Genomic DNA, 23,436 nt, shown 5'->3' on the forward strand with positions numbered 1-23,436 from the left:
ATCTATCTATTTCTGTCAAAACTAGGATAATTCTTCTGCTTCTTCCTTTTCTTCTTATTTATCTATCTGTCTCTCCATCTGTTAAAACTAGAATAAATGTTTTTGTCTTTCTTCGTCTTCTTTTTCTTATCTATCATCTATTTACTGTATCTATTTCTATCAAAACTAGAATAGAAAGATAATCTTCTTTTTCTTTGTTCTATCTATCTATCTATCTATCTATTTTTATCAGAACTAATAATTTATAATAATTCTTCTTTTTGTCCTTCTCCTCCCTTTTTTTATCTTCTTCTTCTTCTTCTCTATCATCTATATTTCTAGTACAGCTAGAATAATTCTTCTTGTCCTTCTTTTCTTCTTATCCATCTATCTATCTGTCTATTTCTATCAAAACTAGATTAATGCTTCTTCTTTTCCTTCTCCTCCCTCTTCATCTTTTTCTTCTAATCTATCCATCTATCTGTTTGTATCAAAACCAGGATCATTTCTGTGGGTTTTCTGCTCTGTTCTGTTGAAGAAACTGTATTGCTCATTTGCAGTGACAGTGGATTTCTTGGCACAGTTGCTAATGATCTGCACGTCTCTCAGATTCTCAGGAGGAGTCCGATGACCAGGCCAAGCTCATAGTGGGCGTGGTTGTGGGTTTGATTCTCGCCGCTGCAGTGGTGGCTCTGATCTACTGGCTCTACATGAAGAACTCAAGGTACGCTGGCTAGCACCTCCGCGCATGCATACATTAGCATTTCACAATCACATCTGCAAGTCCCCGCCGGAGCGTTTGTGGCACTTCTGCTAGTTAGCCCTGCATTCTAAACAGGAGCGGAAAAACAAGGAATAATAATGTGGTGGATAGAGTGGTAGTTAGCTGGAGGGACGGTTCGACATGGATTTTTAATTTTTAATTTTTTTTTTTCTTAAACTGATAACTAGGGGTGTGCAAAAATTTTCAATATATCATGTCGTTTCATGTAATGATACAGTATCGATATCATGGGCTGCTGTATCAATATATCGCCAAGAGTATTTTTTGGGATATTTTACAGAACTGTTTTGTTACAGTGCTACAGTTTTGTTGCTTGTTCAGTGGAAGGAAACTTGTTTATGTGACACGTTTGGCATTTTCACTGTTTTGATGATTAAAATGTTGTGTTTCATATTCACTTTGCACAAAAAGTGGTTTAATAAACACTTTCAGTATCAGCCATGATTTAGCCTTTATTTTTTATTGAACCTTATCAAATCAATTTGAAATCTATCATATTGAATCGAAAGTGCACTGTATCGAGATATGTATCGTGTCTTGGCCTATGTATCGAGGTATGTATCATATCGGCAACTTAATGATACCCAGCTCTACTAATAACCGATATTTGGCCTGCCAATACTGATATTTAGCTTTTAAAATCCATAGCAAGCCCCACAAAGTCACAAATTAAGGTTTCACTTTTGTTTAAATCATAGACTGTATAGACCAGTGGACTGAGGGAGGGTGACATCACCTATAACTAGGGCTGGGGATAATTAAGAAGTTACCGATACGATACATAGGCCACAATACGATACAGTGAGCTTTTGTTTCAATATATTTCAAATTGATTTGATATGGTTCAATAAAAATAAAGGTTAAATCACAGCTGTGATACTAAAAGTCTTTGTTAAACCACTTCTTGTGCAAAGTTAATATGAAACACTCCCATTTAAATCATCAAAACAGTGAAAATGTCAAATGTGTTGCAGAAATGGGATTCCTTCCTCTAAACAAGCAATAAAACTGTAGCTCTGTAACAAAATAATTTAATAAAATACAGCAAAAAATACTCTTGGTGATATATCGATACAGCAGTCCCCAATATTGATACTGTATCATCACATTAAACAATACAATATATCGATATTTCAATATTTTTGCACATCCCTACCTATAATGTTTGGCTCCTGTAGTGGGCCAAACAGAAAGGCAATGACAAGGCATAAAAATAAGTTTAAATTTAATAAAGTTAAAAAAAATATATGTTATTTAACAAAGGCTCTAATTTGGTAAATCATTAACAAAAAGCCAGGCCCAACAGGGGTAACTTAAATCAAACTGAACAGAACAAAACTAATCCCACCAGACAAAAAACAAGGGTGTTTAAATATATGAGGGCCAACTAAACCTGAACATAAGAGGGGGGAATTATGTGAAATAATTAACTAAAATTACTAACTTAATCAAAGTAACAAGAAGGCAAATACACTACTGGTCAAAAGTTTTAGAACACCCTAATTTTTCCAGTTATTTATTCCAGTTCAAGTCGTGCAAGTCCAATGAAGAGCTTGAAATGGTACAAAGGCAAGTACGGAACAGCCAGAGGGTTAAAAAAAAAAAGATAAAAGATACAAAACACAAGTCCAAGCTCTGCCAAAACTACCTCAGGAAAAACGAACAAGATGGTAAACTTTTGAAAACTTGGAGTGTCCAGCACAGTCTCCAGACTTAAACTCCATCGAGCTGGTTTTGGGATGAACTGGACAGAAGAGTGAAAGTCAAGCAACCTACAAGTGCCACACATTTATGGGACCTTCTGCAACAGACTTGGAAAGAACTTTCTGAAGAATATTTGATATTCTATTGTAGAAAGAATGAGCCACGAATGTGTTCAGCTGTTATATCTGCCAAAGGTGGACACTAATGAATAAAAAGTTTAGAATATGTTTTGGTCAACAGTAAAGAGTAAAAAACTGGAAAAAGTGTGGTGTTCTAAAACTTTTACCGGTATAAGTATAATGCAGAAAATAATAAGTGTTAATAAAGTAACCTTAAACAAACGAGACAAACAAACTTGGTAAAACTAATTAAGCAGTGCTCCCCGCTTTTGTTCGGCGTGGATGGTCTCTGCCAAGGGTCCTCCATTTGGCCACTCAAGCAACAAAAAAGAGCAATTGTAAGTAAATAACTCAGTCTTATATTAACTAAAATGTGTGCACCCAAATTAGAATATAAGTCTAAATAAAGGAATTAAATTATGTGTGCTGTAATTAACTTAATGTAAATGAAATGAAATGAAATAATACTAACGCTGTGGAGTGGTGGCAGAGATATAGGAATAAAAACACCAGAATCATGTAGAGTGAGTTAATATGAACATTTTAAGACCAAGATGAGGACCTTGACAGCAGCAGTTACAGAGAGAAGAGCAACATTTTTTACAGTCTATGGTAAAAATAAAAAGAAAATGGTTTTGTCTGGGGTATAAAATAATTTCATAAAGCCATATTTTCAGGTATTGGCTGAAATCAAACTGAAATATGGCCCATCCCTAGTTAATAATAATAATCTGAAACATTTAGCAGCACAGAGGCACAGACGTTAGATGGAACAAATGAAACGTGTGCCCTCAAATGATCACATATGTCAGCATGGCGATAAGCAGCTGTTGGTGTTATCGTGCGGGGACGGTGCCTGGCAGGCGGTACTCTGGTGATGGAGCGGAGTTGTGAGTTAGCAGAAAGAGTGATGCTCCCTTACAGAGGAGATAAGAGTTCAGAATACTGCCAAGTGACTGATCGTGTATCTGGAAGTGCTGTCACAATACTAAAATTTCAATACCAAGGAATATACTCAGTGCTAAATACTGAATCCGATAGCACATTGATCATTTTAAAAACTCTTTATTTAGACATGAGTTAAGTGCCAGTTTGAGTCAAAAAAAAAGATGAGAAGAAAATACAAAAATACAGGAAGTAGTGCTGACTTCTAAAACAGAATCACTCTGCCTGTGTTATCACAATGAGATTTCAAGTCCATCTCAATTTATATGCAAAGATGGCACTTTACTATTAATATTATATATTAAACAAAGATTGAATATTGAACAAAATAAAGGCATTGTCATTTATTTTATTAGTTTGATCATTGTGTAATCTAAGTTCTTAAATCTTAGTTCTTTGAATTAATTCTTGTCAAGGTATGTTAAGAGGAAAAAGAAGCATATTTACAATTTTGTTGGCCTCCCACAATAAATACCGTGAGATGTATATCGTGAAAAATATTGTACCGTGAGACTTGGATATCATTACATCCCTACTAAGGAACAGACTTGATGCTCAGTACTGATTCTGATACCATGATGATTTTTTTTTTTTTTTAAATACATATTTCTTTAGACAATAGAATGTGATTTTTCAACATAAATAAAAGTACAATGTCATCTTATATCTATATAATCTCTCAGTCATAAATAGTGATCCATGGGTGTCTGGCCTGTGAGTGTGACTTTTTTAGTATCAATACCTGCTGAAATGAGTATTTAGTTTTGATAGTAGTTTTAGTATTGGTTAGTATTTGATTTTCCATATTTTTGGCAACCCTAGTGTCTGGAGCAGGAGGGGCAGGTCACGATTTTGAGTTTGTGTTTTCTTTCAGACAAGGAAGCTGGAAGACGAACGAGAAGGAAGTGGGGACATCCGAGGAGAGCAAGAAGCTAGAGGAGAACAATCACACTGTTTAAAAGGCCGCCTTGGCTCGACTAACTGGAATAAAAGAGGTATTTAACATCACATGCAACTTCACAGTTATGGGGTTTTCTTAAAACTGTTATACAACAATGACTCTTGTAAGATTTAAGACATGTTATAATGTTGTTACCTCATCTAAAGGATACCTGGAGTTGTGTTTTTTTTTTACATTCACACATTTAAATAATTCAAGTAATTAGTCTATCTTCATCACCAAAGCTCAAAATGCTTTGTTCAACTCTGTGATGTCATGAAGAGGTAGTTAATAGCTAGCTTTTATCTTTTTTGTAGAGATTGGAACTTCCATGGCAGAAATTATCCAAATGATTCTAGTGAAGTAAAAGTGTATAGAGTTTAAAAACACAGTGGAGTACGTTCTACCACTTTTAGCCAAAAAAAGTAAAATAAATATATCTTTCTATATTTTTCATTTTGTTTGTTTTATTGCACTGAAAAATGCATCTGTGCATCTTTACTGTGACTGGGCTCGCATCTCCACAAACTTGACACATACTTGCCTGGTTGTCTCCATGTAAATGTTATTTTTGCTGTAAAAATCCACAGTATGGCATAAAACTAACTGATCTTCATGGAGAATTTTCCAAAGTATTAGTCATAGATTTAACTTCATATTTCCATGGAATTATTCAAAAGACCAACCACCTCCAGAAAGTTATGTGGTCCAGAAGTATGAAATGGCCAACTTCATTTAGCTTGGATGAATATCAAATAGATCAGCCAAATATTTATGATAGCCTGTAATTGGTAACCACTGGCCCGCAAATCCTCTTTTTTAATGTGTTTGGAGCTGTTCCAAGCATGTTGTGCCAAGACCCAACCAACCATAATAGTTTAAAATGAATTGAGATATGCTATGTAAGGCGTAGCTCCCACATATATATTTTGTCTTTTAAAAGTCCTATTGACTCTTGTGATCTTTACGCCATGTTAGAATGTTGCTGCCTCATTAAAAACATATCTGGAGTAGTGTTTTGTTTCATTCGCACAAGCTTGAGTAATCCTACATTATTAGTCTGTCTGCATCTCCAAAGCTCAAAATGCTTTGTTCTACTTTGTGATGTCATGAAGTGGTAGTTTTTAAGTTAACAGTTAATTTTTAACTTTAGTTCAGCAGTGATTGGCAATTCTATCTATCTAGTCTGATTCATCAGCCTAACAGACAGTTTCACTTTGTGGAAACCGTCTGACCTTGCAGCTTTAGAATTCGTTCTCTCAACGGTAGGCGTGTACTTTTTTAAATTTAACCAATCGCTGCTGTTTGGTTGTGACATATGTAATATGGGCAATAATGTCTTCCCCCTTGATAAAATTCACCAAACATTCTCTTTGTTCCGGCTTTAAATTCTCGATCTCGGGAATTGTTGCCACCACAGAATGTATGGCACTTCGCTGATTGGATATTGCCTGGACTTGCACTTCCATGGTTCTTGCAAACTGTCTAGTGTATTCTGATTCCTGACCTGGTCACTGGAGAGAAATGAAATTGAACGGAAGCACTAGGTGGTGCCAGCCTGGCTGAAATCATCCAAATGATTCTAGTGAATGTGTATAGAGTTTAAAAACACACTTCTTGTATTATTACATGACATCACAAGGTGGAACAGAGTGTTTTGTGTTTGAGAGAAGAACTCTAAATATGCCTAAATATGCAAGATTTGTGTGTTAAACGTGTGAGTGAAACAAAAGTCCTGGTATGTGATGAAGAAATAACATTATAACATAGATCAGAAAATAGTGTAATATAGTCCCTTTTGCATTACCATATCAATACACACAACAGGGAGAAGGTAATTATCTTGATAACAAACATTAATTGTGTAAAATTAATTGCTTGATGAAAATAGCAGCTCCTTAGATTTCAGACAGGAGCAGAAATAAACAAAGCCATGATATGTGACCTGGAAAACCTGCCCCCATTAACACGAACACACACACACGATTTCACCCCAATTCAGTCGATTTCACAAACATGTATTCATCATTCTATAAGCATGCTGCAATAATTAATTAAAGAGCAGGATTATTTTTGGAACAGTTTTCACAGTTGTATCCAATACTTTTATGACTGCTTGCAAATCTATGGTTTGCAGTACAATAAGGTTTTCTCATTAGCTGCATAGTGTACATTACATTTCATATAAATCAAATCAACAGCCTAAACATTGCTTTAACGATCATCAGCAAAGTAAAGAGAATCAATAATATGCCCTTATAGTTGATATTTAAGGTAGAGTATGTAGGGATTTCTTTAAAGCAACTTTTTATGAGATCTCGAATAAACATCAAATCATTTCAAGTATTGATTTTTACAGATGGAAGAGTTGTTTATGCTTATGTTTTATTTTTTAATAGCTGCTTCCTTTTGTTTGATTGCTGCTTGTCTCCATGGAGATGTCTTTAACTGAAATGTCCCACAGTATGACTTTAAAATTATACAGATTGCATTTATACAACAACAGGTGCTTCCAACACTAACGAATACACTGATTAACATGCATTCTTGCTGTGAGTGAGCTTGCCTCTCTACAGATCTGACCTGTAATTTGGACTGTCACCAGGTTGTCTTCATAAAAAAAAAAAGTCATACATTATAGGTAAAGCAATAACTTCATGAATCACTTTCTTGACACTACAACAAAAAAATGCTTTGGTCCATCTAGTGATCTGTGTAAAATCCCTCAGTCATTCAGGTAGAATCTATGGCAAAAGGAGAAATTTAAAAAGTTTATTTGGTCGAATACGCTTCGCAGCTCATCCAAGCTGTTTCTTCAGTTATGGTCTAAATGCAGGTGAAACAAAGTGTTTTATGCAGGGTTTGTGTGTTAAACATGTTTCGAATAAAATAAAACACACCTCCAAGTATGTTTGTGATGAGGGAACAACATTATCAGAAAATAGTGTAATATGAACCCTGGCAGATAGTAGCAGCTGAGAATATGGTGTGATTGCAGTCATTTTTCTACTACATTTTAACTGCAAAAGTAATTCAAAAAGAAAAAGTTGAGTTCAACAAAGGTTTCGGTGGAGTTTCAGGTAATGCGTCTTGAAGGCAGAACCAAACTTTAAAGCAGCACATTGGCGTTATTGGGCCCACTGTATTCCTTGTATTACATCTCAGGGTTAGAGTGGGATTTGCCGGGCCTGATGGGTAAGACGAGGTGTTGGAGGCCGAGGGGAGAAGTGACTCACCTTAGAAGAACTCCCAGATTGCTTTTGTGCCGTGAGCAGAGGGGCCGTGACCTCCCCTGGGCCTCAACACAAATCCTAAGCACAAGCCTGCGAGCTGACCCCCACAGTCTGTGCCAAGGCTCTGCTTGTATTGGCCCTGCACCACACATTCTCCACCTATGAAGCAGCACCTGACGAGTACAAACAGCAGGGGCTTTCAGCTACACTGCCTGCTCACTTTGATACCACTTCAAACTTATATGCCCCAGTGGTAGTGTGAGTGAGAGGTGAAGAGGTTGCATTCATGTTAAAGATAAACCGATATATCGATTAGGCATTACATGGTCGGGAGAATTAACGATCAATTTTCGATTAATCATTAACGTTCTTATATAATAATAAGTATCATCATTATTATTACTATCTGCACTACTAATCTGCAAAAATAAACTTTACAACATATAAACCATCACCACTATAGAGCCACATCAGCCTGTTTGAGATTAGAATGTGTTCAATGCAGCTTTGCCCAAGTCTTACAGAAACAAAACTTAAAACCGCCTGGCTAATTTGCATAAACTAAGTGGAGAAAAAAAACGCTCTTGTGCGCTGGTGCAGTTCCGCTTCTGTCGGACTAAAGGACGCGACTCAGTGGAATATGAGTGTTCTTTCTGTAACAGAGGGATGTTGATGCTGAAGGCGAGTCTGTTCTCTGTGTGTGTTGTGATGTTTTCAAAGATTGTACGTGTGCAGGTTTAGCGCAGCCCTTTATGTTGCAGTAACCGGGATACTGCGTGTACATGCACCATGATGAAACTGGGAGACTGATGTGCATGTAAACACACTCACTGAGTGGGACAGTGATCTCCAAGGAGGTGCCAGAGCCCAGATGTGGGACTGTGAGGCCTAGACTCCAGTGTTTGTGCTGTCAGACGCAGCTTTGTCTCTACGTACAGCAACCTACAATCGGTTTGTAGATTAAAAATGAACGTAATTGATTAAATTCTTAATGATCAATTATCGATTAGTCGACTAATCATGCCCGTCCCTATTTTGGACACTTTATTATGAAGAGATAATTACACAAAATGTGATTACACTGCTCTCTTAAAGGTGCAACTTTTGTGTAACTTTTCTGGTCAAACATTTTCTCAGTGAAGATGTTATTACTTTGTTTGGAATGTTTCACAGTATGGCATTAAACCCTTCTATCTTCATGTAGACCAAACTAGACCAAGTTACAGGTGAGATCTGTGGAGAGGCAGTTCTGCTCACAGTACAATGCTTGTATTGCACACTACAATGCTTGTTTTTCTTGTTGTTTTTTTTTGAGCTATAAAAAAAAACTGATTTCAATGAAATATCTAAACCTATGATCCACAAATGTTGAACCTCACCATTATTTGTTAAGCATTGACTCCACAACTTGTCATATCATGTTTTGATGTTTTGACCTGGTTTATTGTTAATTTCTCTGTACGTTCTCAGCTCAGTTCAATATCTTCTCTGACAGAATAAATAAACAAAAGTGAAATTGCTTTCTCACAATAGTTTCAACGCCATTATTCACAATTGAACTGAGTTTAAACCCTGAGGTTAATATGACAAGTTTGTGGAGTCGATCCCCTAACAAATAATGATAAAGTAAACATTTGCGGATCATAAGTTTGGATATTTCTTTCCTAAACAGTAAACCTCCCATAGAGTTATATAAACTCCTGCCCTCCATCTGAAATTATAATCAAATTCTAAAACATGAACGCAGCCCATTCATTCAGAAACAGCTTGTACCGCCGGTCAAATTACATATATTATTAATTTTATTTCATTTTAATCTTCAGATCTTGAGCTTGAATCTTGGTCAGGATCATCTAGCTGGGAGATTAGTAATTTTTTGCATACTTTCAGATAAATCAGAGTACTCAAACTCAAACCAAACACAGGTAGAACATGCAAACTCCATACATAAACATGATCTAGAACAAAGTCATTAATACAATATGTAAATAGTTATCATAGTGTGTGTGTAGCTTGAGTCTAATAGTCCAATTATCTCTTTTCCTCATCTAACCCCTGGCCTGTGTAATGATAACTGCTTCTGTGCTGTGGTGGTAATTGACTTTATAGTTCCTCACAGAGACTGCTGCTCTAAATGAAGAAGGTGCCACTTTACGTCAGGACTCCCATGGGTGTCTATAGGATTAGGAATACTAAAGTGCTTTTAAATCACCCATGCTGTGTCAATAACCCGCAGATTTTCACACGTTATACGTTTTTGGATAAGACTCGCTCTATAATTGCGTTCAGGTACATTACAGACTTCTGGAGTTTTATGAGCTCATCTGACAAAAGGGACCTGTGCTTAGTGCTGCTGTTATAGTCTGAAAACTTGCCATGTCATAGTCCTCACACTTCAACTGGGAAGACAGTGCCATTTTTTCATCATTTGATAATTTTTTTTCATCTGTCACAAAGTATTTTTAAAAAGTACTTAATCATTAGAGGTGTAACTTTGCGGTTGGGGATCTGTCACCTGCATGTTTCTTTGAATATGTCAGCTCTACCTTACATTTATTCGATGTGTGGTTTTATAGCTCAAAAATACTAATAGGTATTCTAAGCATTCTGAGTGGGGTTGCCTTTCCACAAATTTGGCCCGTAACTTGGCCTGGCTTGGTCTCCATGAAGAAGAACGGTTTAATACCATAATGTGGAACACTCCAGACAAAGCAATAACAGCAACAAGCAACAAGGTGCACTGTGTAACTTTTCTGGTGGAGGGTCCGTCATCTACTTGTCTTCATGGAGGTGATTTTGCTTTGCCTGGAATTGATAGATTTTTATTTTTATTTTACTTTTGGACATTATATTTGTAATGAGCAATCTAAAATAATTGCATTTATCTGTTGATTACTGCATAATAAGGAAATTTATCATTTACTGCATGATATTGCAATTTATCATTTATTCTTTATGGAAACATCTGAATAAACATATCACCATCATCCATCATCATCATCATTATCATCAGAAAGCTCCAGAGTATAGCATTAAACCTATCTGTCGCTATGTAGAAAAGCAAGATGTGCCACCAGACCAAGTAACAGCTCAGATCTGTGGAGAGGCGACCCCACTCACAGTTAGAATGTTCAAGGTATTTTTGAGCAATAAAAACATGTAATTAAATATAAATAAATGCAGGATAGACAAGTTTAATGCCAAACTATGGAACATTCCTGACAAAGCAAAATCATCTCTATGGAGAAAAATCTGAAAAATTACACTGTGTACTTTTAAATGTATGCTTGCTTCAGTATTTATCTTTGTATATTTTTGTTGCGTTTCCAGTACCTAGAATTCATTCACTCAATTTCAATGACTAAGTATTGAAGGCTGCCTTAGCTCACTGTTTATGTTCAAGTATTTTTGTAATATTTATTTTTCTTTTATTTATCTATACAAAAATAGTATCCATTAACCACTCTTAAATATACCTACATGAATTAGCAGCGCCCCACGCTTCTGCTCGCTCACTGTTCAGTAAGTGGCACAGGTCACACAGGCTCCACTTGCAAACTCTTATGCACCTATTAATGTAATTTATCTCATATTAAACCATCATTATGGACCATGTAAAGCCTTTTTACTCTTTCCTTATAATGTGAATGTTTTTCTGCGCTCAGAGCTCCTCTTTTCACAGCTGTAGAATCTAAACAGTGGCCCAACGGAGTTCATTAGAGCTAATAAATCAGTGCATTTCCCTCATAGTGCAAAAGGTCCAGCTGAGAGAGAGACAGCACAGAAAGGGAGATGGAGGGAGGGAAGCACAGAGAGAGAGGGAGGAGAGGGAGGAGAAGGAGAGAGAGAGAAAGTTAAAGAGTGAGACTGAGAGAGTAGGGGAGACAGAAAGAGAGTGGGAGAAAGAAAAAGAGAAGGACAGAGAAGGAGGGAGAGAAAAAGAGAGGGGGGTGAAAGAGAACAAGAGAGAGCAGGAGAGAGAGTGGGACTGAGAGAGAGAGGGGAGAGCAGAAAGCGAGAGGGAGAGAGAGAGAGAGGGGGTGAGAGAGAAAAAGAGAGAGGGAAAAAGTGGGGCTGAAAGAGGGGGAGACAGAAAGAGAGAGGGAGAGAGAATGAGAGAGTGAGTGAGAGCAAGAGAGAAAGAAAGACTGAGAGAGAAACAGGGAGAGAGAGGAGAAGGGTGAGAGGTAGGGAGAGAGAAAGAGGGAGAGAGTTTGAGAGAGAGAAAGTGAGATAGAGAGGGAGAGAGAGAGGAAAGGGGTGAGAGGAACGGAGAGAAAAAGAGAGGCGTACAGAGAGAGAAAGAGGGAGAGAGATTGAGAGAGAGACAGAGAAAGTGAGAGGGAGAGAGTGGGACTGAGAGGGGGGGGCAGAAAGAAAGAGGGAGAGAGAAAGAGAGGGAGGTGAGAGAATGAGAGAGAAGGGGAGAGAGAGAGTGAGAGAAGGAGACAGAGAAAGAAAGACTGAGAGAGAAAGAGAGGGAGAGAGTGGGACTCAGAGAGAGGAGAAACAGAAAGAGAGTGGGAGAGAGAAAGAGAGAGGCAGAGAAAAAGAGAGGAGGTGAGAGAGAATGAAAGAGAGCAGGAGACAGATGGAAAGAATGAAAGAGGGAAGAGAGAACGAGAGAGTGGGACTGAGAGAGAGGGGAAGGCAGAACTAGAGAGGGAGAGAGTGGGACTGAGAGGGGGGGGGCAGAAAGAAAGCGTGAGAGAGAAGGAGAGAGTGGGAGAGAGACATTGGGAGGGAGAGAGAAAGAGAGAGGCAGAGAGAGTGTAGGCGAGAGAAAGAGACAGGGAGAAAGGAAGAGAGAAAGAGAGCAGGGAGGCAGAAAGAGACTGGGAGAGAGAGGGAGGGAGTGGGAGAGAGAAAGAGAGAGATAGAGAGAATGTGGACAAGAGAAAGAGACAAGGAGAGAGGTAGAGAGAAAGAGGGAGTGAGACAGGGAGGCACTGCGGGCTGCACATTAACTTAAAGTCCCACTCATCGCAGACGTCAAACTTTAAAAGAACTCCTTCACCTGATTACTCTGTGCACAGCCTCGCTATAATGTGTTTATTTGTCTCCATGACCGCGAGCACAGCACCGTCCCATCCTCATTCAAACTGTGACACGCTCACATTTAAAGAGACAGTACACAGAGGAACAGGCGGCACCAAAGCACCAGGACACTGCCGCTGCTGCACACTGCATTCAGTCATCAGGCTGAGATACACAAAGTACAGAGGTGGGACAAGACAAAAATTATACTTAAAGGTGCACTGTGTAACTTCTAAGATGGAGAATTCACTAATTGCTTTTCTCCATGCAATGTTTTTTCTTTGCCAAGGATGTCCCACAGTAGGGCATTAAAAATATATCTTACATTTGTTCAATTACAGATGTTTTATAGCTCAAAAATACCTGAAGTACTTCTTGCTTCTCCATCGATCTGACCATTAACCTGTCCCCATTGTGATTACCTAGTTTATTTCCATACTGTGGAACAATCAGTGCAAAATAGTAATATCTCCATGGAAACAAGCAAGTGGTAGACCCTCACTAAACAAGTTACACAGTGCACCTTTAAGTAAGAGTAATGTTACCTTAAAATAATATAACAAAAGTGAGAGTCGCAAAATATCTGGGAAAACGACTAGTAACTTAAAGAGTAACTGTCTGGTGTATAATTTAAAGTTAATGTAATTTGAAGGACAAAACATTGAATAATGCACAAAATCTGGTCTTTACAAAAATATGAAAAATGATTTTATCTGAAGGAGCGGTGTAAACTCATTTAATGTTGTCAACTTAAATTACTTGCTGATAGTTTAAATTAAAATTAATGTTTTGCTAGTTATTTTTATTAGTCTAATCATAACTATGGTGTAATTTAGACACATTTTGGTCTCATGTTTTAGTGAAAAAAATTGTAATCTAACTTGTCATAACTTCTCACTTTCAAGTAAACACTAAACTCTATATGGATTTTAAAGGGTCAGTCTGGAATTTTGGACATAGGACCTCATTTCCTAGTGAGCCAGAGTGTTGGAGACGTGTGGACACACTTTTAAAAATATTCCATCCAGTCCTTGGATTTGCAGAGGTCGCTGGTGCTAGGCTAGTGCATGTCAATGGCCATAGTTATCCTGCCACTAAAAACAGTCTTACCCACTCCACAAAACACCTGAGGCAAATCTATTATTATGCCAGACTGTCGATGTAAATGTCTGTCGATAGAATAATGTTTGAAATAAAACTAGTCTTGCATCGCATGAATTGTCACATGCTGGGACTATTTTCTCAGCAGCAGCAGAATTTTAACTTTGCCGGTAAGATAGGTGCTAGGTGTTATCAGTTTGCCGCTGCCGAGCTTTCTATCAAGAAGTACAACTGGCTGCTGTTGCTGAGACATAAATCCTTCAAATGCAAGGTTGGTTTTACTTCTAAAATTATTCTATCAACACAGACATTTACATCGACAGTCTGGCGTAATAATAGATTTGCTTCGGGGGCTTTATGGAGTGGGTAAGACTGTTTTTAGTGGCAGGATAACTGTGGCCATTGACATGCACTAGCCTAGCACCAGCGACTTGTGCAAATACAAGGACTGGATGGAATATTTTAAAAAGTGTCTCCACACATCTCCAACACTCTGGCTCACTAGGAAATGAGGTCCTATGTCCAAAATTCTGCACTGTCCCTTTATAGCATTATCTACTATTGTTGGCCTTTTATTTATTTATTTTTTTGTAGCTTTCTCATCAAAAACACCAAAATCTAAGTTTGTATTGACACTAGTAGTCATTGCAATTTCCAGTAGTTGGTGACATCACAAAAGACTGCCATGTGTTTCGATTACAAACACCTAACTGCAAGGGGGGAGTTTGAAGTGTGGATACCTGTTAGACCAATCACACTGGTCCTTATATGTCCCGCCTCTGCCCCCTCACTCTCCCGTTTAGTCCTCCAGGTACTGCCCCAGTTTAGCGTCTCTATTTGAAATGTGCTTGTGGGTGGAGTTTAGGTGTTTACTCCCACTTTAAAGGTGCATTGTGCAACTTTTTTTTGGTGGAGGGTCCATCAAATGCTTTTCTTCATGGAGATGTTATTGCTTAAACCTTTTTATCTTCATGGAGACCAAACCAGACCAAGTTACAGGCCAGATCTGTGGATAGGCAACTCCGCTCACAGTCAGAATGCCTGTTTTTCTAGGAATTTTTGAGCTATAAAACCATCTGTAATTGAATAAATGTAAGGTAGAGCTGTTTAATGTCAGAGCAATCGCATATCCATAGAAACCCCGACTAAAAAGTTACCTAGTGTGTCTTTAAACAGTCCCGTCCATTCTCATTCAAACATCTGGCACATTCACATTTAAAGAGACAGTACACAGAGCTACACAGAGACAGCGTTACCAAAGCACTGGGCTGTTGCTGCACACAAGATCGAGTCATACCCATAATGAGATGAAGCATGCCAACAGTAATTGAATTCTCAGAGCTATTTTTAGAGTTCAGACTGGACTTCTGTGGTCGGCTGTGGACTGAAGGCCAGAGTGTCCAGATTTTGAGTTTTTTCGTCCAAGTGTAATTCCTCATTTTTAAACTATTCACAACAAGTACAAGCACAGCAGGAGATGACTGCCCAAGTACGGATGAAAGTCAAGCAGTCAGTGTGTAATCGCCTGTACAAGGGATTATTTTCATTTATTCATTTGACTGTCTACTATCTGTCTATTTAAGGAAGGCTGCGTCAAAGGTTCAAAGCAACTTCTCAATGTGAGTTAACTGTAAGGGTCCTCATTTGATCCTGGTTTGAGTTGAGTTTAGTTCTGATGTAGAGTTCGTTTGGTCTTGATTTAGTCTTGGTTCAGTTGAGGTAAATTTCCAGTTTAATCCCAGTTTGTGTGAAAGTGTGAATGCAGTCTCTCTACAAAATTGTCTAATGCCAGTTTGTATTCATGTTAAAATGTTGTTACCTCATCAAAAACAAACCTGGAGTTGTGTTTTATTTCATTCACACATTTGAGTAATCCTTTGTTATTAGCCTGTCTACATCAGTATTTCCCAAACTTTTTTTCTGGGGACCCATATTTTAAGAGTCACAAACCTTTGCAACCCAAGTCAATAGATATTATTCATAAATCACAAAATAAATGTGGATTTGATCATTATTGAACATTAATGAGGATATTTCATTGTTGACTGAGTGATTGTTTCTCTCTGAAGTTTTACACAATGAAAAACAGTAATTGAACCAGGAATAAAAGGATCCATATGACGCCTATTTGGACATTAAATGCTTCCCATTTCTTTTTCTTTTCAACATTCAATTGAACAAGCAATGTTGGAACAAAATACTCAATAAAATAATTACAAAAAGATTAGAAATTATACAAAACATGTCAATATTTCTAATGAGATAGGTGGGCCTGTCTGCTTTTTTGTAGAGCATTCCAGTTCATGGTGCAGGAGGAGAGCGTAACAAGCATATCAGGCGGCCCAAAAAAAATCTTGTGACCCACCTGAGGGTCGCAAAAGCCTTTGGGAAACAGTGTTCTACATCTCCAAAGCTGGAAATGCTGTGTTCATCCTTGTGATGTCATGAAGTGGCAGTTTTCAAGTTAACAGCTACATTTTACCTTTTGTTCAGTAGAGATTGTCAAATGGTTTCAGTGAAGGTGTGTGGAGTTTAAAAACACAGTGGAGAAGTTCTTGTATCACCACATGACATCACATATGCGGGATTTATGTGGAAAGAAACAACATTATAACATAGATTAGAACATGTTTTTAAATATAGTGAACATTGCTAAAAGGTTTAGTAGAAAATGAAAATGTCATGAATAGATTTTTGAAACCAAAGCCTCCATAAGAACCTTCTATAAATACAACCAACAAAACAACAGTGAAAAAGATGCACTGTGTAACCTTTTTGTTGGGAAGCTGCTACTGCCTTGTCTCTGTGGAGATTTTATTGCTTTTTTTTATACCGTATGACATTGGGACTTCTTATCTTGCTGTTACAGTTACAGACGTTTTTGTTGGTAAAAATACCTGGAAAAACAAGCATTCTTACTGTGAGCAAGAAAGCCTTTCCATAGATCTGACTTGTAGCTTGGCGTGGTTGCATCGTCTCCATGGAGAGTGTTAAGTTTAATGCATAGACTGTTTATATGCTGCCTCCATCCAATTCATTTTGTATTGAAAAAACATCAGTGCTTTGTCTGGAATATTTCAGTTTGGTATTAAACCTTTCTATCTTCATGGACAGACCAAGGTCATATCTGTGTTTTTTTTAGTTATTTTGGAGTTATAACCAATGGTGTAGTGGGGATTTTTTAAGTGGGGGTGCGCAATTCGTGACATCATCGATGACGTCCCCACTCATTTCCGAATTGGATATTTTGCCAACATTGGCCAAGATAGAGAATGTAATACACGAAGATCAGAGCAAATACCAGTGTGCTCCACAGTGAGTCAAAATTGGGGGGGGGTGTTCCCGGTGTTCCCCATGTTTACGTAGCAACCAGCATTTGTTATTTTAGGCTATTAATTAACCAAATAATTTTATGGCAATAGGCAATAGCCTCGTCAATTTATCAATTTCAAAAATCCCCTGCTTTTAGCCTAGTGTGAGAAATGCTACAGTCGGTTTAGATACAAACCAGACTCTTGCAGCTCCGGTTCAGGCCGGGCTCAGAGGAGCTGGAGCCTAGTTTGGTCCTGTTAAGTGCCTCTGCCTGAGAAGCACTTTTCCAGAGAAGACCCAAGTGCAGGGAGGACAGACTGCTCAGAATAATATATAACCAACCAATAGGACTTACGCTTCTTTGCACCACCTCAGAACCAGCTGCAGCCCTCGAGCACAGAGGATGGGAGCAGCCCTTCCAGACCTTTAGTCCTAGTTTAGTCCTGGTTTAGTCCTGGTTTAGTCCTGGTCCCTCATGTCTCAGGTCACTATAGGACAGTACTGCAGATTTCATGAGCCTGTGCAGGTTGTTTTCACCGTTGCCTATATCTCCAGTTTGACATTTAAGTTGTAGCTATTTTATATTTGTTATTTTTTTATATATCTCGTCGGGAGAAGTACTACACCCCTGGTTATAACATCACCTGTAAATGTAAGGTAGCACTGTTTAATGTCACACTGTGTAACATTCCCAGCAAATAAATGGCATGTCCATAGAAACCAGCAGTGACGGACCCCCTACCAAGAAGTTACACAGTAAACTTTAAATACAGTCAAATCTGAACTTCCTAAATATCCTAAGTTGACCTTTAATGAATACTCATCATCTGTGCCTAATAAAGTGTCCGCTAAAGTCCACGCTAATGGCTTGTCTCTATTTTCAAACACACATTTCCTTCGCGGCCGCTAACGGAAATGTTCATAAATCGCATCATTACCAGTGGAGCTCGCACAATCTGCCCCACACAATCCGAATCAGCGCAATTATGAAACCATGCTAGCTAAATGATGCTTCAACGTGCCCGATGTGTACATTTTCTGGCTAATTGAACCGATTGTTAATGCCATGTTTTGCGTTTAGCATTCACTACAGAACCAATTAAAGTGTGTATGACAGCTTTTTGTGTTTTTCTAATTATTACTCAGTTTAGTGGGATTGTACCTGTAAATATAGAACCAAATGCTGATTATAGTTTTGGCTCTGTGTTTTATTTAATGGGCCCATGTTATGCTTTTTCAAATTTGTATTATGACAATGTTTCTTCATTAAAAACATACCCAGAATTTTTTTTAACGCTTCCTATTTAGTGCATTTTTCTTCGCCTGAATTTTTTTCTAAATTTTGCTATTAAAACTCCCTGTTTTACCTCCTAATGAAGTGTTATACATCCTTTTTCAGTACAACCTGTTATTTCACAATCTGCATGCTGTAATTGTGTCATAGGGCTGTAATAAAAGCTATAGGACCAGAGATACAAATGGAAAAATAAATTAAAAAAGGAAAATAAAATACACACTCTTTCGTATAAAACATACAGCAAACAACTTAATAATAAATAAACTACTTTTTGCACATAAAAAATGTTTAAGTTAGGGCCTTAGCTACAAAATTCCTAAATATCAAGACTGTAAGTAAACAAAAAATATCCTTAATGCCCCATGATTTTACTGGTGTCAGTGAAGATAACAGCTCGTGTCAGGTCCAGGGCACAGAGCCACATCACTTCCTATATTTCCATGCTGTATATTACTTTTGTATTTGTACATTGTAAGTGAAATAAACCTTTCAAATAAAAATAGCAAGCGATGCGCAATTATGCAGACCAAGATGCATAATTTGCCATTTATTTGAGAAGTAACTGCACTTAGAGCGGCTTTTTCAGTTGTTAAGAACACAGACGCTCAGAGCAGTCGATCATCTTGACTCACTACACTCTTTGGCAAAGTTTGGCCCAATCAGAATGGATGGAGCGCAGGCGTTTGGCGGAAGACAAAGTTCCTATTGGACACCGTCAGTCTAGAAGGGTTAATGCACAAATCCTGCATATTTAGGATAAGTTCCTCTCTCAAACTGAAAACACTCTGTTAAATATGGTGCTCCACTGTGTTTTTATACTCCATGCACTTTCACTGGAATAATTTTGATGATTTCAGCTCTGGAAATGCCGATCTCTCCATAACAAAAAGTAAAAGGTAGATGTTGAAAAATACTACTACATGACATCACAAGGTGGAACAGAGCATTTTGAGCTTTGGAGATATAGACAGACAAATAAAAAAATACTCAAACATGTGTGAATGAAACAAAACACAACTCGTATGTTTTTGACGAGATAACAGCCTTATAACATGGCTTAAAGCTCACAAGAGTCAATTCTGTGTAATATAGGACCTTTAAGTTTTCTGATGAGGGGTCTGCTGGTCTCCTTGCTTTGCCTGGAATCTTCCACAATGTGGCATTAATCTTATCTTCCTGCATATATAGAATTATAGGTGTTTTCATTGCTCAAGAACATCTTTCATCCTTATTTTATCCATTCTTTTGTTCTTACTGTGAGGGGATCATCTCGAACACTGCTCCTCCATAAGTATAGAGTTTAATGCCATATTGATGATGTATGATTATGTTAACTGACCAAAGAAAATAAACTAACTAACTAACTGTGGAACATTTCAGGCAAAGCAAGCAAAATGATTCTTTAACAGGGTTGACGTGTGTGTTTGCCGGGTAATTGATCTGGTTGCTAATGTCATGTTTTGTGTTTGTTTTCATGTACAGAAGCGATTGAAGGCGGCCTTGCATCACTCCTCCTCCTCTTCCTCCTCCACCACCTCCTCCTCCTCTCCGGAAGACTCCCAATCGGCTGCTTTGATTCACTCCAGGCAACAACATAAGCAGCTACACCCCGAGAACTCTGCTCCACCTCCCCTCCTCCTCCCCACTCCCCACTCTCTCCCGTGCCCATCTTCCTCTCCTCCTCTCTTCTCTGTTTTCCCTCTCTCCCCTGTCTGCACCTCCTCCCCTCTATTTCTCCTCCTCCCTGCTCTCTTCCCCTCGTTCTCTCCTCCTCCTCCTCTCTTTCCTTCTCTCCTCTCCCTGCCCCATGCCCACCCACCCAATCTGCACTGAGGCTGCCGTGTTACTGTGTCATTTTGTCATTTTCTTTCCCAAATTCTGTGTTCCTGGTGAATGCTCCTTGTTCTTTCTCTTCGAGCGATTTTCTGTGTGTAAGGCTGTGCGGCGCCATTATTTTCACAATTTCTTTCAATTTTTATTTTTTTTTTAAAGATTCTGTTTGTGGATTTCTTCAAAGAATGTAAATTCCTGTACACTTTTTAAAGGCCTGTATAAGAAATCTACAATTATGCGTGTGCCCTGGCTGAGCATGCCAAGTTTTATTTTTTTAAGTTTTACTTTTCTGTGCGCTGTGTGGATAAGAAGGCCTTAGTTTGAGAAAAATAACTTCACTGCTGTAAACCGGACCTGTTGACATTTAAAACTAAAAACATTTCAGGCTTTATTTAGTGAACTATACTGAATCTTCTGCTCATGTTTTATTTCTTACACTTGTATATGGCTTGTCACCATGGTGAATAAAAACATAATAATAATAATTTTTTTGACACATAGAACACACTATGCGTACACGGGTTGCTATGCCGGTATGTTTGAACTTAAGAAAATAATTGTAAGATGATTTCATTTTGTTACACACTACGTAATTTCATCTGAAGCCACTCTAGGTCATCCTCTTAAGTTTTGTTGTTTTATTTTGAAAGCTTTACTGATGCCATGTTTGATTTGATTGTTTTGTCTTTAATTTTTGATGTATTTATAATGTGGATGGCTGTGCTGCACCATGTTTAATAATTCTTTTTTTTTTTTTGCATCAAGTGTTGCGTAGGTACTGTACTGATCCACTAAAGACAGTATCTGTAGTGTCCAGGCTCAAACTCTGCTGTATTAAATGATTATTGTTATTAGTAGGTCTTGTTGGTTTTGATTGGACATAAGGAAAAGAAATGACTCCGTTTCCCACAATGCAACGCTACAGACAGATGAGTGACAGAGGACAGTTCGCGCATTACACATTAAAGCTGCAATATGTAATTACACTTGTTTTTACACGGATCTGGTCTAAAAAAAATCTACATTTTAATTTCCAACCAGACAAATATGTTTAAACCAACTTAGGGAAATGTTAAATAATCTCCATGGAGACGAGTAGGTGGTCTGACCTCAACAAGAAAAGTTACACCGTGCATCTTTAAAGGGATAGTTAATATTTGTTATTACTGAAATGTTTAGTTTACTTAAAGGATTCCAACCAGTATTTACAATTAAATAAATAAATATTGAGCCATCTCCTTTAAAGCTGCACTATGTAACATTTCTGGTGTAGCTATTCCTTGCCTGGAATATCCCACAGTATCGCATTAAACTTGCGTATCTTGCATTTATAACACATATTTTGAATGCTCGTAATTACACTGAAAAAGTCGCATTCTTACTGTGAATCGTCTCCATATATATTTACCAGTGGCTTGTCTTTGCTTGTCTTTAGTTTAATGCTGTACGGCGGGACATTCCAGACCAAGCAATAGCATCTCCATGGAAACAAGCAGACAAGCAGACCGACTCTCCACACTGCGGCTTTAAGAAATTGTGCAGATATTTATGTCTGAGCGTTACAGTGTCAGACTATAGAAGCTATTTTGGAAGTTGAATTGTATGTGCACGTAATATAACACGGCACACCACTTGTCACGGACTTGAAAAGCTGTTAAAATACTTAACAAGAAGGAGCACGCGCCATGTACAATTCCAACTCTCTGTCTCCTGCTATGTCTCTTTTACACCCACTAAACCTGTCCTCAGAAGGACTGTACATGAAATGAAGCGTACCGTGAGTGCGGAGACAGAGGAGCGCGAGCACAACCGAGAGCTGTAGGTCATTCTGCGTCATTGTCCGTTGCGTCTTTTGTTCATTTTTGCGAATAATCAGGTCAGCAGTGAAACCAAAGAGGGTAAGATGAGAAGGCCATAGTAGTGTTGTAAATACAGACTTTTGTTTTTGTACTGTTGTTGACAATAAAGTGTACATTTTGAAAAAAAAAAAAAAAGTGATGTGAGTGTGATTCTTCTTTTCCCATATTGATTACGCTGTACTTTGTCAAGAAATATCCAAATGTTGAATCTGGTATTTTGACTAAACTCAAGAACTCACTGTGTTACAACATCATTTGGCATTTTAACAATATTAATTTTTTTTGCCCCATTTGTATTCATTAATATTGGCCTATAGAAAGCTGTGGTGTCATCTGAAACCCAACTGTAGAATAAAACATTGAATGATACAATAATAAACATGAAAACAAAACATAAAACAGATGTTAGACTTAGACCAATTTTACTGATCCACAAGGGAAATTACTTGGACAGAGCAGCTCACAATATATTATAATAACAAAGACCAAACATGAATGATAATAAATTCTAAATAAGTATCAAAAAAGGTAACAAGACTGGTGTCAATAAGGCGTAATTATATAAATATATATGTACAAGTCAAAATAAAATAGAAAATAAGTAATAAAAATATCTCTGTTATACAAGAAGTCGAAAGGAAAGCTTACAGCCCCTTAACCTGCACAGCTTCCCCCAAACACACAAAAAATGTAAACATGGCATAAGAAAGACAACAAAAAACACATAAACATGTTTCTGATTAGGTAACATGGCTTACAACTCACAAGAATCCATTTTGTATAAATTAGGACATTCAAGGTTAGGTTAGGCAGGGAAATGTTTTTGGGTGGTTAACAAGTAACTTTAAAAAACACATTTCTCGTCTACTAGCCTTCTCTCAACTTACACCATAAGTTGAGATCAATAAAGTTTGTCTAAGTCTAAAAATGCCAAAAGATAACACTTCAGGGATGTTCATAGCAACAGAAGCAGAAGAAGAATATGATAACTGGACCTGACCATCTACCATAATTCTTCCGCCTCTCCTGCTCCAGACCTGAGGCTGTGTCATGAGTCAGGACTTGTGCTATTATAGACGTGACCTGAGGTTTCAAATTCTTCATTTATCAGTTTGTCATTCATGTTTCAATGAGATCTGGCCTCAAGGAAAATGGATCAGTATAACAGCACATAAGCCTAATATTTGTGGACACGCCCTTTTCTATTCAGAACACACACTTAAAAGTGCAAGGTTCTGGTGTCAAAGGCAGGTGACGCACAATTTATACACGTGACTATTTTAGGTTTCTTTG

At 37.8% G+C, this 23,436-nt stretch overlaps 1 protein-coding gene across 2 annotated transcripts in view; it reads left to right on the forward strand.

Moving 5' to 3' along the window:
• Positions 1 to 22,267, forward strand: part of alcama (activated leukocyte cell adhesion molecule a) — a 252,649-nt gene extending 230,382 nt beyond the window's left edge. The window contains exons 14-16 of one of the 2 annotated variants that reach the window (XM_055148331.1): positions 589 to 703; positions 4,406 to 4,526; positions 19,934 to 22,267. In XM_055148331.1, the coding sequence (XP_055004306.1) occupies positions 589 to 703; positions 4,406 to 4,490 (200 nt within the window). In that variant the 3' untranslated portion in view covers positions 4,491 to 4,526; positions 19,934 to 22,267. The remainder of the gene's footprint in view (positions 1 to 588; positions 704 to 4,405; positions 4,527 to 19,933) is intronic. The other variant, XM_020934550.2, reaches the window with a different exon arrangement.
• The last annotated feature ends 1,169 nt before the right edge of the window (positions 22,268 to 23,436 follow it).

Source organism: Boleophthalmus pectinirostris, unplaced genomic scaffold, assembly GCF_026225935.1.
Source record: "Boleophthalmus pectinirostris isolate CB_2022bp ecotype Guang Dong unplaced genomic scaffold, ASM2622593v1 HiC_scaffold_12, whole genome shotgun sequence".
NCBI classification, from domain to species: Eukaryota; Metazoa; Chordata; class Actinopteri; order Gobiiformes; family Gobiidae; genus Boleophthalmus; species Boleophthalmus pectinirostris.